This window comes from Erythrolamprus reginae, chromosome 2 (assembly GCF_031021105.1).
Source record: "Erythrolamprus reginae isolate rEryReg1 chromosome 2, rEryReg1.hap1, whole genome shotgun sequence".
NCBI classification, from domain to species: Eukaryota; Metazoa; Chordata; class Lepidosauria; order Squamata; family Dipsadidae; genus Erythrolamprus; species Erythrolamprus reginae.
Window position 1 is genome coordinate 4132466 of NC_091951.1, and position 16866 is coordinate 4149331.

General features: G+C 41.5%; 1 protein-coding gene across 1 annotated transcript; it reads right to left on the reverse strand.

Moving 5' to 3' along the window:
- Nucleotides 1-2092: 2092 nt before the first annotated feature.
- KIAA1586 (KIAA1586 ortholog) lies at nucleotides 2093-14406 on the reverse strand. Its single transcript, XM_070743892.1, has 5 exons — nucleotides 13990-14406; nucleotides 12250-12376; nucleotides 12008-12087; nucleotides 10058-10199; nucleotides 2093-5007 (listed from the first exon to the last, which is right to left on the reverse strand). The coding sequence occupies exons 1-5, from the start codon at nucleotides 14404-14406 to the stop codon at nucleotides 2816-2818; spliced, it is 2958 nt and encodes a 985-aa protein (XP_070599993.1). The 3' UTR covers nucleotides 2093-2815.
- Between the last annotated feature and the right edge of the window lie 2460 nt (nucleotides 14407-16866).

The following is a 16866-nucleotide window of genomic DNA, read 5'->3' on the forward strand; positions in this document are numbered from 1 at the left end:
TACTGGATACCGTTTCCCCAGTGTATAGAACAGTGTTTCCCAACTTGGCAACTTGAAGATATTTGGACTTCAACTCCCAGAATTCCCCAGCCAGCGAACAGCAACACACGATTCCTGAAGAACTGTGATCAGATACTCTTTCACAACGGCCAAACCCACACACTGCTATTTATAGCAGCAGCCCTAATTACTAGGGCCCCACCCAAACACAGGTGGCCTCATTTTCTCTTGTAATAATCCTTCAGTTGTTGTCTCCTATGCATCACTCTATGCATGCGTGGATGTGTCATTAATTCTTGTTCAGAATCCAAGGATGATATAGATGATTGTTCTCCTCCTGGAGAAGTTCCATTTCAAAGGCTGAAGCTCAGTTTCAGTGTCTGAAGCTCCATTTTTTCAGCCTCTGAAATCTCCATTTGAGAGGCTGGGCGGAGCTACATTCAAAATATAAGACCCAGATTTTCACTCCTTTTTGGGGGGGGGAAGTTGCGTTCTATACTCTGAAAAAAAGCCCTTCATGGCATCAGACCAGAATACCTCTGGGACCGCCTTCTGCCACATGAATCCCAGTGACTGGTTAGGTCCCACAGAGTTGGCCTTCTCCGGGTCCCGTCGACGAAACAATGTCGTCTGGTGGGACCCAGGGGAAGGGCCTTCTCTGTGGCGGCCCCGACCCTCTGCAATCAACTAACCCCGGAGATTATATTTTATTAAGGGTTTTTTGATGTATTGTTTTGTATTGTCTTTTTTTTTCTTTCTGTATTATAATTGTAAATAATTTTTTTTCTAAAAAATAAAATTAAAAAAAAAAAACCTTCGACGCCCAGAGGCCAGAACGCTTTCAATTTAACTGCAGCCCCAATTAGGCTAATTACACCCCCACAGGTGATCTCCCTTATTTCCTGTAGTATTTACGCAGTTGCTCTTTCCTGGACATTGCCCTGCATCTGCGCACATCAATGAATGTCTCTCCTTCTGAATCCAGTGATGATAATGATGATGAATCACTCACGGGCAACTATCTAATGGGCTGCCTGCCATTACCTCTTCTGAGGATGCCACTTCACTTTCACTATCTGCTACAGACGCTTCGCTGTCAGAATTAGTGGGCAGTAACACTGGCCTCTGACACTAGGAGGATTCACCCACATCCACCCCCATAGTCCTTGGGGCAGGAGCTGGCCCAGAGCCAACCACAACACATAATATTGGCACAACTGGTGGAAGTTGACTCTAAAGGTTCCCATGGCTTTCACCTAATTAGAAGTAAATGTCCCATCCCCCCCCACACCTTGCACATCATTGGTCCGGTTGCCCAATGCAGAAGCTGGCCAGTTGGTTGGTTACCACCAGGGGTGGGATTCAAACGTTTTAGCCATGGGTTCGCTGCCCAATTGCTGGGTGGAGGTGGCCACAGTGGTGGTGGGAGCTACTCAGCCACTTGCATGCGGGCACAAGAACAGCCTCCCTGGGGCTCCAGATGCCCCCTCCCCAGGCTTTCTTCAAGTCTCTGGGAGGGCAAAAAGTCAATCCTCTGGGCTCCAGAAGCTGGAAACAGGACTGTTTCTGGACTTCTGGGAAGCTAGTTTTTCACCTTCCCAGAGCTCAGGGTATCGAAAACGCTGTGTGGAAACTCCTGGGCAGGGAGGGCGGGGTTAGCAAGTCCTTGCAACTACCAGTTCATCAAACCAGATGTAAAATTATCATCCTGTTCACCCGAACTGGTCCAAACCAGCTGAATCCCACCCTAGTACTTCCATCTTGTTGTGAGCCGCCCCGAGTCTTCGGAGAGGGGCGGCATACAAATCTAATAAATCTAATCTAATCTTCCTCTGGCCAAACTCCTGTGCGAAGGTCCTTGGGTTCCCACAGGCCTACAAAGCCCCATCTATTTCCCCCCTCCCTCTAGTGTGCCAGCCATGAAGCCTCCAAACACTTAAATAAAAGAGGTACACAAAACTAGATTTTGTAATAAGAAAGAACTTTATTTAAAAATATATTTATTAAATATATACATTAAAAATGAAACAGATTAAAAAAAGAACTTTAAATATTAATGGAAAACTATTACATAATACTTGACAAAGACCAGTAAAACTGTTGTTATGCCGGGCTTCACCTTACGAGCCCCAATTAAGTCCAAAGTGTAAATTCAAACACACACGGTTGTAAAGTAAACAAAGAGTCGGTTTATCAACAAGAAAATATTGTACACACGCACTTTAAATCAGCCAAAGTGCTCTCCCACAAACCACGAGCCTGGAATGCTGTGAAAAACAAAAGCAGAGCAGATAAGAGGCAGCTGTGAAGATGTCACAGTCACCCCCCTTCAAGAGTCCTCAAGCTGTACTTAACTGAATTGTTCAAAAAAGTCCTTGTAAATCCTGAAGCAGTTCAAAAGCAAACAGCATTTCTCTCTCACCAAATGGATAATTTCCGACGCACGCTCTCAACCACGCTGGCAATTTATCAGCAGCCCCATTAGCCTAATTGCACCAGCCACAGGGGCAATAATACTTGCACAATTGTTCCCTCCTTGTCATAAACCTGCGCCTGCGAGCATCTATGAATCCCTCTTCTTCCAAGTCTAATGACGATGATGACGACTCACTAATGGAGTAATTAGCTAATGGGCTGCCTGTAACTACCTCATCATCCGATCCTGCTTCACTCCCAGAATCTTCCCCTGACACAGAAGCTTCACTGTCCGAAGCTGTTGGCAGTAAAACCGGTCACTGATAATGGGAGGACTTTCCCAAACCAACCCCCACAGTCCTCGGAGCAGGAGCTGGCCCAGAGCCAACCACAACTACTGTTATGTCAGGTATTTCCATACTGCTTTTCGACTAGTGTCCACACTTGCAATTTTCTCATCATCGGCCGTGTCATTTACCGCTAACCATTTTTTCACCGTAGGAGTAGGATCCCATTCCTTGAGAGGTAGGCCGATTAGACTAATAGTCAATATGTTCGATATATTAGAAACAGTTAGGTGACCTTTCTTCTCTGAACATATGATGTTCATGTTTAAAAAACCTGTCTCTAATTCTGCTGAACTTACAGCAATTGTTTTGACAATATTTTTAGCTCTTTGAACACTTTTAGGAATTGCATAGTTCTGGGGATTTTTAACAGCCTTTCCCACAAAATATCGATAATCAGAAATATCAATTTGGTAATTGAAAATGTCATTAAATACGAGCAATTGTTCTTCACCTGCTACTACCACTTCACTATTCCAGTAATCTGGCTCCAAAAATTCGAGAAATTGTAATTTATTCCTGTTGTGAAGTTGCCACTTGTCTCGAAACTGGCTATGATCCATTTTTAAATGTTCACAATCCATTAGTCTTTTCTGCAAATTCGTTACGATGTTTCCTAAAAGTCTTTCCCGAGGAAGCCCAACAAACTGATGATTTTTTACAAATTTTATATTTTTGTAGGCTTCCGAAGTAATTAATTCGTCAACTTTTTTTTCATAAAGACCCTTCTGCCTTCCGAGTGTTTGAAATGCTTTAATAGATCTCATCACAAGTTTTTCAGCCTTGGTTATATCTACATTTTTTGCCTGCAGTTCATTTGAAAGGAGGTCAATTTCGTTTAGAATATCAATCATCAACGCCAAATCAGTTATAAAATATATATTTTCAAGGCGGGCAGCCATGCCTAAGTACTTTTCGTTTGATTGAAAACAGTGGTGTAGCACCGGATAAGCGTGCCACACAGCTAGGGTTGACCTTAAACTACAGGCAGCCCACCTTGGTCCCAAAACACTACCGATTTTTATAATTTCAATTCCAAGTTGTTCGGATATTTTGTTAAGTTCAATTTGGTTCCTATTGGATTGATGAAAAATAGTGTATATCTTATCAATAAATGTTTTAAAATGATTTACTTGCTTTATTTCCTTTATCGAATCATCTAAAACAAGTTGGAGGCGGTAGTTTAAACAGTGCCATATTACGATGTTAGGAAACTCTTTTGCTATCCTCCTGCTCACTCCAGATTTTCTCCCAAGCATAACGCTGGCACCGTCGGAGCAAAAGCCTATTAAATTTTCTTTTAGGTAATTCTTCGTAAGCCCAACCTTATTTAAACTTTCCATAACTGAACAATATATTGTCTCTGCATCTTGGTTTTCCAATTCAACTAGCTCCAGGAAAATTGTTGGTGATGTAACTGAATCCTCAACTTTTAAGAAAAGTATAACAACGGGTTTGCAAGATACTGTTGAGGCTTCGTCAATAATCAAGCATATTTTCAGATTATCCTCAATAATTTTAGTGAATAATTGTTTTTTAATTCCTTTTGCAATGAAATCTACTATTTTCAATGCAGTTTTACATGTGTGTAATCCTATTCCCATATCTAATCCATTTTTAATTTGCACTTCTATCTGACCTTCTATGTCAGTAAGTGGTTTACATCTTTGTGCCAGGCTGTAAATTGTATTAAACACTCTACAAACAGTTTGTTCATAATTTTCTTTCGTCTTCTGTTCTAACAGTGAAGCCTCCTCGTGTTGTTTTATGGTATCTTTACAAATATTATGAGCGCTTGATGAAAAATGTTCAAACATTTTTTTCCTTAGAGAAGATAGATTTGCCTCTCTACTTCTCCCTGTTGGCTGAATCTGAAAATATTTCCATTCTTTTGACACATGGACACATTGCATTTTTAGGTCGCTGTGTTTTGCACAGTACTTGCAACCTAACTTTTTGTTAGAAACTTCCAGTCCGTCATATTTTTTTAAAAAACTGATGTATTGTTGCACTGTCCAGCATTCAGGAAGAATGTTTTCAATTTTGGAGGTATCGTTATTTATTTCAACAACTGACGGGCTGTTTTTTCCAAGTTGGAGTGGCCAGGGTGGTTGTGCTTGTGACTGTTTTACTGTCTTATCTCTTTTATCATTCAAAGCCTTTTCTGATACAACTGATTCCAATTTTGGTTTCTTATTGATTCTTACTGGAAAATCCTCTTGCCTTTTCATCCTGTTTGGCGAAACTGCAAAAGAAGTAAAAAATGTTTTAATTTGGACTCCATTGTGGTTGTAAGTGGAGGACTATGGTTACCTGTAGTCCCTGTATAGGTGAGAAAGAGTGACCTACCAAAAACTAGGAGAACAGCCAAGGCGAGAAAAGGAGTGACTGAAGGGAAGGCAGACAGTGATGGGATCAGCCAGTTCACCGAACTGCACAAAAACTACTGGTTGAACCAAATTAGGTCCCAGAGTTGGCCTTCTCCGGGTCCCGTCGACTAAACAATGTCATCTGGCGGGTCCCAGGGGAAGAGCCTTCTAAGTGGCGGCCCCGACTCTCTGGTACCAGCTCCCCCCGGAGATTAGAACGGCCCCCACCCTACTTGCCTTCCATAAACTCCTTAAAACTCACCTCTGCCGTCAGGCATGGGGGAATTGAGGCATTCCCCCCTCCCCCGGACCTATACAATTTATGTATGGTATGTCTGTGTGTATGTCTGGTTTAATAATGGGTTTTTTAAAAAAAATTTAAATTTATTTATTTATTAGATTTGTATGCCGCCCCTCTCCGTAGACTCCGTAGACTAATTTATTAGATTTGTTGTGAATTGTTTTATTATATGTTGTGAGCGCCCCGAGTCTACGGAGAGGGGCGGCATACAAATCTAATAAATAAATAAATAAATTGGGGCGAATTGGATGAATCCCACCACTGGCCACAACCACATAGTTATAAAAAGCCTAAAATCGACGAACCCTTAATTCTAAATCACAAACAGCAGCATTTCAATATTTGTAGCTCAGGGGTGAAATAGCAATAGCACTTGTGTAACGCTTTGTAGTGCTTCACTGCCCTCTCTAAGAAGTTTCCAATCTCTATATTGCACCCAACAATCTGGGTCCTCGTTTTACCAACATTGGAAGGGTGGAAGGCTGAGTCAACCTTGAGTCGGTGAGGTTCGAATGCCTGGCAGTGAGTTGAATTAACCTAAAATACTGTAGGTTGTGAGCCGCCCCGAGTCTGCGGAGAGGGGCAGCATACAAATCTAATAAATTATTATTATTATTAGAAACATAGAAGACTGACGACAGAAAAAGACCTCATGGTCCATCTAGTCTGCCCTTATACTATTTCCTGTATTTTATCTTAGGAAGGATCTATGTTTATCCCAGGCATGTTTAAATTCAGCTACTGTGGATTTATCTACCACGTCTGCTGGAAGTTTGTTCCAAGGATCTACTACTCTTTCAGTTAAATAATATTTTCTCACGTTGCTTTTGATCTTTCCCCCAACTAACCTCAGATTGTGCCCCCTTGTTCTTGTGTTCACTTTCCTATTAAAAACACTTCCCTCCTGGACCTTATTTAACCCTTTAACATATTTAAATGTTTCGATCATGTCCCCCCTTTTCCTTCTGTCCTCCAGACTATACAGATTGAGTTCATGAAGTCTTTCCTGATACGTTTTATGCTTAAGACCTTCCACCATTCTTGTACCCCGTCTTTGGACCCATTCAATTTTGTCAATATCTTTTTGTAGGTGAGGTCTCCAGAACGGAACACAGTATTATTATTATTATTATTATTATTATTATTATTATTATTATTAATAATAATACTGCATTCCAACCACTCCATCACCATGGCTACTTGATGCTCTCTGAGCTTTGTTGCTTTCATTTATTTCATTTATTCATTTGTCCAATACACAAATACATAGGAAGAAAAATAGACATGTAGTAATATATATAAGTGTAAAGTGAACTTAGAAGAGAGGATATATGAAAGGAAGAAAAATATATATGATAAGTGAGAGCAAGGAAAGACAATTGGACAGGGGACGAAAGGCACACCAGTGCATTTATCTACGCCCCCTACTGGCCTCTTAGGAAACTGGAGAGGTCAATCGTGGAGAGTCTAAGGGAGATGCTTCAAGACCCAAACTATATTAGGTAACATCAATGCCAGATAAGTTAGTCTAGTTTTTAATAGGAAAGTGAACACAAGAACAAGGGGACACAATCTGAAGTTAGTTGGGGGAAAGATCAAAAGCAACGTGAGAAAATATTATTTGACTGAAAGAGTAGTAGATGATTGGAACAAACTCCCAGCAGACGTGGTTAGTAAATCCACAGTAACTGAATTTAAACATGCCTGAGATAAACATATATCCATTGTAAGATAAAATACAGGAAATAGTATAAGGGCAGACTAGATGGACCATGAGGTCTTTTTCTGCCGTCAGTCTTCTATGTTTCTAGTTTGGGTCATGATAGGTTTGCAAGGAAACAACATTGTTTCTGTCAGAAGTCTCTGTTTCGAGGTCAAAATGTCAAAGTAAAGAAAGGAAAAACATTTACCAAGTAGCCAACTGTAGAACCTCTGGTCACAAACGCTTCTGACCGTAGTAATAATAATAACAATAATAATAATAGGTTCTACTGTGTTGTGATTCCGTCTGAGGCTCCTCAGGGAACGGCTGAACCTCTGCCGGCTCCATGCTCAGAGGGGGAGGATGAGGAAGAGGAGGAGGAGGAGGAGGCCCAGGCAGACGGGGAGGAGGAATATCAGGCCGAGGGAGAGGGAGAACAGCCTGAGTCCCCCGGGGTGGAGCTCTCCCCAGCAAGCAGCCTGGAGTCCTTAGATGAAAATGCACAAGCCATCATCGATCTCAGGCAGAGAAGAGCAGCACAACGAAGGGGACAATTAGCCAGGTATTTCCAGCCCTAAATAGGCAACAGCTGGGTTTGGGTGTGGTTCTCCCCAGAAAGGCTGAAAAGGCAGACCCACCCTTCCTGTATTGTGGAGTATTATCTTTGGGGGGACCTGGCTGTGATCTTTGGCGTCTCTGATTCTGGCTTGTGGCCTTGAAGGCTGAAACCTTGGGGGGAAAGGCGTGGGTCTTATTCTCTACAGTGGTGTGTGTGCCAGCAAGAAGTCTGCTGTATTGTCTGGCCGTCAGGACTCTGCTGTGAAGCCTCATAGCCTGCCCGTTGGGAAGAACAGGTTTTTCTCTCTGTTTATTTTTCAAACTATAAAGTGCCTTTGCTTTTACCAGCGTGTCTGGCTGTTTTTTCCAGTTGGTGTTGAAGTCTGGGGGCACCCAGACAGAACATACTGTATATGAGAAAAGTCATTTTTAAAAAATAATACCAACAGGGACTTTCCCATCAACAAGGGATAAATAGGTGAGAATGAGCGTCATTAATCATATTGGTAAAATTAAAGAGAAACAAAAACGAAGAAAAATCAATGAAGGAGGACCTCCCCCCCCACTCAAATATTAGATGGCAAATTATTATATGGGGCATCTAACCAAATTGCTTTTGACCACTTTTCAGGTATTTTTTTAAAAAAAATTTTTTCCTCCAAACAAGTTTTAGACCACTTTTGTCCGAGGAAAAGGAGAATGGATCTTCTCTTTGTGCAAGCCAGGACATAAGTTCTCATTGGAGGTATGTTCCCAAGAACTGGTTATTTCCGTAAGTCGGGAAGAGTCTAGAGCAGCGGTCCCCAAACTATGGCCCGTGGGCCGCATGCGGCCCACTGAGGCCATTTATCTGGCCCACAGGTGAGTGACAGGAGTGGCAGACGTTTAGCCAAAAAAAAATAAGCAAAACATTTCTCTCTCTCTTTCTCTCTCTCTCTCAAGAAAACAAGAAAAACTTCGCCAGCCTCTGCACTTTCCTTGTCGCTCCCAGAGCCCAACTCCAATGCCCGGCTCCTTTGCGCAACCTTGGAAAAGGCTGTACAAGGGGTTGTTTTTGCATGCGTGGCTGTGTGGCCGCGCGCCTTAGAGGGAACACTGGCCAGGAGCACAGGATGCGTCTGCCACTCCTGTCACTCACCCGCGGGCCAGATAAATGGCCTCAGTGGGCCGCATGCGGCCCGCGGGCCATAGTTTGGGGACCGCTGCTCTAGACTCTTCCCGACTTACGGAAATAACCAGTTCTTGGGAACATACCTCCAATGAGAACTTATGTCCTGGCTTGCACAAAGAGAAGATCCATTCTCCTTTTCCTCGGACAAAAGTGGTCTAAAACTTGTTTGGAGGGAAAAAAAATAAAAAAAAAATACTGTATTGTTTGAATGTATGTTGAGATAAAAAAATTTTTAAAAAATTCCTTGAACAAAATGCAGTATTTTGTTATTAATTAATATCAATCATCAAAAAAGTTGCAAAAGTTTTTTTTTTCTAATATTGTCATCCAGGTACATACTTTTCTTTTAATTAGATTCCCTCCTTAATGTTCCTTCAAAAAGTACAACACCAATTATATTTCTAACTTATTAATCATTATGCCAAAGTGCTTCCTTCTTTCTTTATACATTTTTCTATAAACCAAGAAAACCTTGTATAGCCAGATGTTAACAAAAGAAAATTTAAAACATGTATGAATTTCAGACTTCTTTCCCCCTCTAAATAGTACTTTTTTACTTTAAAATAAGGTATGTGCAGTGTGCATAGGGATTTGTTCATAGGTTTTTTTTATAGTCCGGCCCTCCAACAATCCGAGGGATAGTGAACTGGCCCCCTGCGTAAAAAGTTTGTGGACCCCTGGTCAGTGTTCCCTCTAATTTTTTTTGGGGGGGGGGGCGGAAAAGTATAGTGTCTGAGCGGCAGTCCCCTTGAGACTGGGCGGCACAGAAATAATAAATAAATAAACAAACAAACAAACAAATAAATAAAAAACCCACCCTGTTTTGCCTCAGAGAATTTCAAAATAAAATACTGTACTGTGTGTCTATAACAGTGAGTTCATAATAGGGCAACTCTATCAATATCAAAATGCCACTTAAATAGTTGAGCTAATTTCAAACTAGATTTTGATTTTCTTTCTCTCTTCCTTACTCCCATTCTTTTTCTTTCTCTTTTCCTTCCTCTCTTTTTTCTATCTGTTTCTCTCTCTTCCTCTCTTCCTCTCTCTCTCCTTCCCTCTCACTCTTTCCCTCTCGGCTTCTGGGCAGGTTTGGAAAACTCTGAGTTGATGATGATTTTTAAGTGAGCGATTGCTCTCTGCTCAGCTTAGAGGGAACTATGCCCCTGGTCTAGAGTTAATGACAAGGAATCTTACGCAGAGAAGCCACATTTCTGTAGTTCTCCATTATGACTTCTTTATGAAGGGCTTTTTGTTCTGGATCCAGCAGAGACCACTCTTCCTTGGAGAAATACACATCGACATCTTCAAAGGTCACTTCCTCAAAGGTCACGGGATCCTGAGAAAGGAAGAAAAGCAAGTTTCTGTATTAACCGACGAGGCTAGGAAAAATGTCTTAGGTTCTTTTCCTTGGTTGACTTATCCCCAGCCGCCCCGAGTCTACGGAGAGAGGCGGCATACAAATCTAATAAATAAATAAATCTAATAAATAAAAGTTAGAATGAAAAAGGGAACGCTTTCTTTGCCAGATTAAAAACTGGGCAAGAAAGAAGTTGATTTCCTACCAGTATTAGGCATCTTTCAGGGTAAATAGTTAATGCCTCAGGCCTCAACAGTTTTAAGAAGGCTAAGCTGTGGGTCACATGTCAATCATATCAACACCCTTGGAAATATCCAAAGATACTTCACCAGAAGAGCCCTTCACTCCTCCACTCGAAACAGAAGACCCTACGAAAGCAGACTATCAATCCTGGGTCTTGAAAGGCTAGAACTAAGACGCCTTAAACAAGATCTAAGTATTGCCCACAAGATCATATGCTGCAACGTTCAACCACAACAACACAAGAGCACACAACAGATTTAAACTTAATATTAACCGCTCCAAACTTGACTGTAAAAAATATAACTTCAGCAACCGAGTTGTCAAAGCGTGGAACTCATTTCCGGACTCCATAGTGTCATCCCCAAACCCCCAACACTTTACCCTTAGATTATCCACGGTTGAGCTATCCAGATTCCTAAGAGGTCAGTAAGGGGCGAGTACAAGTGCACTCGAGTGCCTTCCGTCCCCTGTCCTATATCTCCTATACCTTTCTTCTATTCCTATATCTATTCTTCTATTCTTTCATTGCTATGTTCTATTACTATATCTTCTTTTCTATTCTTTCTTAAATATATTTTACTATGTGTTGTGGTTAGCTCTGGCCCAGCTCCTGCCCCAAAGACTGTGGATGTGGGGGAGACATCCACATGCTGCAGGCCTGTTTTGCCCCCAGTGGAATCTGATGATGAAGGCTCCTCTGACCAAGAAGACATGAGTGACAGGGAGGAGGAGAGTGTGGCAGACAGCTCAGAAGGAGATCAATTATCTAGCTCCTCCTTGGATTCAGAGCAAGAGTTAATGATATAGCCACGCATGTGGAGAGCGATGCATAGGCAGCAACAACTGAGAGATTATTATCAAAGAAAATGAGGTCACCTGTGGTTGGGTGGGGCTGTGGTCATTAGTGAGGCTGCTATAAAGAGCAGCCTGTGGGTTTGGCCATTGTGGAGGATTATCTGATCGTTGTGTTTCGTGACTGCTTTATTGACTTTGACCTTTTGTGTGCTGATTTTTCCCTGCTTTGAAACTATACCAGAGCAAAGTGTGTTTCACTTTGTGAAAGAAGAAGGACTGTGAATTGCCTCACACTGCAAGCTAAGTATCTCAGAACTGATAAGGGACTTGTACAAATTACCAGTTTGTTTGGAGACCAGTGCTCTTTGCTATACCAGAAGAGGGCTTAGGTTAAGTTACTTTTTCATTATAAAGAACATTGTTTTGAATTTTCAAACGTGTGTGTGTGTGTGTCTGAAATTTGTACCTGTGAATTTTTGGGAGGAGTAGACCAGAGAGCTCAACAGAACAACTATGAGTATCTCCTCTATAACCTTCATCATGTATTTTAATATGTGCATATTGATATATACACACTAAAACCCTCATTGCGTATTGGACAAAAATAAAATAAAAAAATAAAATAAAATAAGCCTAAATTTCTCTATTTCATGTTACTGGTGGAAAAATCCCAGCCATACTAACAGAATGGAAGCTCGGCAAACTGTCCCTGCCCCCCACTTCTTTTGGTTGGTTGTTCTTTTTCCTACCTGAATTGGAGGGTTAGTTGCTTTTTTGGGTTCATCAGTTCCTGCTCCAAAGGAATAAAGTCCTACACATGCCATAATCTCTTTGGTAGGAGACAAAAGCGACAGAAGGAGAATTTTTAAAAGCATGTTTCATTCAAAGAATAAGGAGGAGGGAGATGCTATGCAGAGGAGCATCCGAAGGACAAAAGAGAGCTGGACGTTCTGGAAAGAACTTCATGCAACTTAGGAGCACCTCCTCTTACCTGGTGTGATGCCCAAACGTCGACTTTCCCGGCAGACTTTCCAAACCAGCAGTTTCTGGGAAAGACTTAAGGGCTTGCCCTTTCTATCCAGATGTTGAGGATTGGCCCCCGAGAGAGGCCTTGGGACCTGATTAAGAAACACAGAAGGGGAAATAGAAACATAGAAACATAGAAGATTGACAGAAGAATAAGACCTCATGGTCCATCGAGTCTGCCCTTATACTATTTCCTGTATTTTTATCTTAGGATGAATCTATGTTTATCCCAGGCATGTTTAAATTCAGTTACTGTGGATTTACCAACCACGTCTGCTGGAAGTTTGTTGCAAGCATCTACTACTCTTTCAGTAAAATAATATTTCCTCACGTTGCTTTTGATCTTTCCCCCAACTAACTTCAGATTGTGTCCCCTTGTTCTTGTGTTCACTTTCCTATTAAAAACACTTCCCTCCTTTAACATATTTAAATGTTTTGATCATGTCCCCCCTTTCCCTTCTGTCCTCCAGACTCTACAGATTGAGTTCATTAAGTCTTTCCTGATACGTTTTATGCTTAAGACCGTCCACCATTCTTGTAGCCCGTCTTTGGACCTGTTCAATTTTGTCAATATCTTTTTGTAGGTGAGGTCTCCAGAACTGGACACAGTATTCCAAATGGGGTCTCACCAGCGGTCTATATAGCGGGATCACAATCTCCCTCTCCCTGCTTGTTATACCTCTAGCTGTGCAGCCAAGCATCCTACTTGCTTTTCCTACCGCCCGACCACACTGCTCATCCATTTTGAGACTGTCAGAAATCACGACCCCCAAATCCTTCTCTTCTGATGTTTTTGCTAACACAGAATTGCCAATGCAATACTCAAAGACCATCCGAAGAAATAAATTATTATTCTTTACTCTTTAGTTTGTGGGGTGCAAGATCTCTGGGGGGGCGACGGCTGGAGAGGTTGGAGGTGGGAGATACCATTTTACAGTGGTTCTCCTCCTACCTCTCTGGCCAATCACAGTCAGTGTTAGTGTGAGGACAGAGGTCGATAAGCAGTGGAGTGCCACAGGACCTGGTCCTCTCTCCTCTCCAATTATAAATACACCTGGAACTCGCATTTTTAGGACAATTCTTGATGTATCAATATATATCAATGTCTGTAAGGTAACCAAACAATATCAGCAAAACACTGTCAAATAAGCTTCAATTATTTGGTAATAATTACACTATCTTTAATAATTTTGTTACAATTAAACAACGTTTAAAGATTTTGTTATTATTAAATAAGCATTTACAATTTTGTTATGTTAAATAGACCCATGTCATATTAATAAAATGGAGGTTCTCTCATCACTATTTTACAATGGTATTTATCTTTTTAAAAAATCATATTAGTGGTCTGCAGGACTTAAAATTGCAAATGTGGTGGTCCGCGGGATTTAGAAGTATGACCTTGATAATCTCTGAGGTCCAAAAGTTTTGGGACACCTGCTCTAGAAGCCAAAACTGGATATCTTCAGAGGTAAAGCCATTGTATTAATAATGCCAAAAAGTTAAGACATACTATATCAATGTCTGAAAGATGCTTTTTCCAAAAGACAACCTGACTTTCTTGGTTTTTTTCCTTTGAAAATGTCTCATTTGTCATCTAAGAACTCAGAACTGAAGAAGATTATTGGATGAGAAACAAAATTTAGACCTGAATGATTGAGAATATCTATAGACATATATTAATCTGAAGGTGAAGGTATCTCACCTGCAGTTCGACCTGGTCTTTCTTCTTCTCCGTCTGGCTCAGGAGGAAGTCTTTTGCCAGGGTCACCGCCTGAGAGCTGGTCTCTGCTCCACACTCCTGCACCCAACTGGCCATTTCTGGTGGCAGAAGGAACAGGAGCTGCTCCAGAACAATCAGGTCCAGCATCTGTTCCTTTGTATGTCTTTCTGGCTTCAACCACTGGCGGCAAAAGTGATGGAGTTGGCTGCAAAGTCCTTGGGGACCCTCGGCCTGTTGGTAATACATCTCCCGGAAGATTTTACGCTGGACCTCCGAGTTGATAGACTCTTCCTCTGGGTTCTTCTGTTCAGTTTTTCTCCTGACCTCTCCACAGCTCCCAAACCGAGCAGTAGGAGGTCTTTGTCCAGCTCCTGCATCTAATCGGTATTGTCTCTCCATTTTTTTCTCTATTCTCTGATCCAGGTGCAAAGGATGCCAACAGCTGCTTTGATTTCCAACACCGACGATATGAAAACGACCAATGGATCTCCACCGGACGTACTGTAAATACCCTGGAGAAATCTCGGCACACCAGCTTACATATGAGATAGTTTGGTCCACAAACAACTTCTACCTTCGAGTTTGGAAACAAAACAAAACAAGACTTCAGATTTACAAAAATAATGAAATTGGGAGCTCAGAATAATGAAGAGGAATAATACTGACTTGAAGCACAAGCACCATTTAAAGAAAGAAAGAAGAGTATAACCCCCGGAACTTTTGTTTTTGCTGGATAAATAAAGCAGAGTAAACCAAAAGAAGGAAAAGAGGTCGTAAAGCTCCCGTTTTTTTCTTTTAAAATTCTGTTGGATTATAAAAAGTGGAAATAATAAACATGGAATGGATACAGTGTACGGGAATGAAAGAAATATTTGTAGGTATAATAATAATAATAATAATAATAATAATAATAATAATAATAATAATAATAATTCATTAGATTTGTATGCTGCCCCTCTCCGAGGACTCGGAGTGGCTCACAACAATAATAAATACAATAGAATACAAATCCAATTAATTAATTAATTAATTAGTTAATTAATTAATTTACTTACTTACTTACTTACTTATTTATTGGATTTGTATGCCGCCCCTCTCCGCAGACTCGGGGCGGCTAACAACAATGATAAAAACAGCATGTAGAAATCCAATTAATAAAACAACTAAAAACACTTAGGAGTGTGTGATGTAGTGGCAAATTATGTTTGCTGATCCCAGTAAAGCGGCCTTTTGCAATTGACAACTAGAGATTTTGCCAATTCCGATGGTTTTCAAATGTCCGCTGAGATCCTTTGGCACTGCGCCCAGCGTGGCAAGGACCACTGGGACCACTTTCACGGGCTTATGCCAGAATCGTTGCAGCTCGATTTTCAGGTCTGTGTATTTCGCTAATTTCTCTAGCTGCTTCTCCTCAATTCTGCTGTCTCGAGGAGAAGCAACTAGACAAATAATAATAATAATAATAATAATAATAATAATAATAATAACAACAACAACAACAAACAACAATAACAATAACAACAAACAATAAAAATAAAGATAAAAAATAAATAATAATAATAATAATAATAATGATTACTATGATGATGATGATGAAGAAAGTAAACTCTTGCTTGTTACACCAATTACCAGAACAAATAAAAGACACAGGAACTAACCAGATTTCCCAACCCTGTTTCTTTTCCAGGAACAGAGATTAACCCCCTTCCTTCCAAAAAAAAGGGGGCATAGGGAAATTATCCCATCAATAATGGGGCGTCTTTTGGGGATAGTTATGTGTGTTGGGTTTGATGCCCTCCTCCCCAAATCTTCTGCCTTTTAAGCCGTTCCTGGCAAAAGGGGCTCCCAGATGTCAGGTTCTTTCTTTCTTTCTTTCTTTCTTTCTTTCCTTCCTTTCTTTTCCTTTCTCTCTCTCTCTCTCCAAAACCGCCTTCTGCCGCACAAATCCCAGTGGCCAATCAGGTCCTACAGAGTCGGCCTTCTCCGGGTCCCGTCGACTAAACAATGCTGTTCGGCGGGACCCAGGGGAAGAGCCTTCTCTGTGGCGGCCCCAGCCCTCTGGAATCAACCCCCCCCCCCGGAGAATCAAATTTCCTCTACCCTTCCCGCCTTCTGCAAGATGTTGAAGACCTATCTATGTCGCCAGGCATGGGGGGAATAACTATCTCTTTCCCCCACCACCACCTTTTTCCCCCCTGACTGTAATACTGTATATGAGAATGGTGTGATTGTGCAGTTATGATTGCTTTTAGTATCTATGGGTTTTAAATCTTGTTTTTAAACTCTATTGGATTTGTATTCTATGTCAGTGTTTCCCAACCTTGGCAACTTGAAGATATTTGGACTTCAACTCCCAGAATTCCCAGAGTTCTGGGAGTTGAAGTCCAAATATCTTCAAGTTGCCAAGGTTGGGAAACACTGTTCTATGTATTGTATTGTTGTTGTTGTGAGCCGCCCCGAGTCTGGGGAGAGGAACAGCATACAAATCTAATAAATCTTAAATCTTAATTTCTCTCTCTCTCTCTCACACACACACACCAGCCCACCACAAAAATACCGGTGTAGCCCCATCCCACTTAAAGTGAAATCCAGAATTTTGGGGGCAGGGAGGAATCCTCTTTTGTAATGCAAACCTTCCCACCCCCACTCCCATTCAGAGGCTGTCTCAGGAAATGGGGAGGGGGGAGTAGGATGGCTGGGCTGAAACTCTTGTGTGTCCCCCACCACCACCACCCTGCTGGTACATGACTGCAGGGGAACATGGGGGTAGGGCCTCAACCCCCCCCCCAACTTGCTAGTTCCAAAGAATGGATGAGGCCTTTGCAAGACCCCCCTTGCAAGTCCCAGCAGGTGGCTTTC

What these genes read in the sequence shown, in the direction of transcription:
- KIAA1586 (XM_070743892.1), bottom strand. Translation starts at nt 14,406, where the DNA reads ATGGAGAGACAATACCGATTAGATGCAGGAGCTGGACAAAGACCTCCT. An exon ending in ACGTTTGGGCATCACACCAG is followed by an intron (nt 12,088 to 12,249) that starts GTAAGAGGAGGT and finishes CTCCTACCAAAG; the next exon opens with AGATTATGGCATGTGTAGGA. An exon ending in CAGAAATGTGGCTTCTCTGC is followed by an intron (nt 5,008 to 10,057) that starts GTAAGATTCCTT and finishes CTTCTTTTGCAG; the next exon opens with TTTCGCCAAACAGGATGAAA.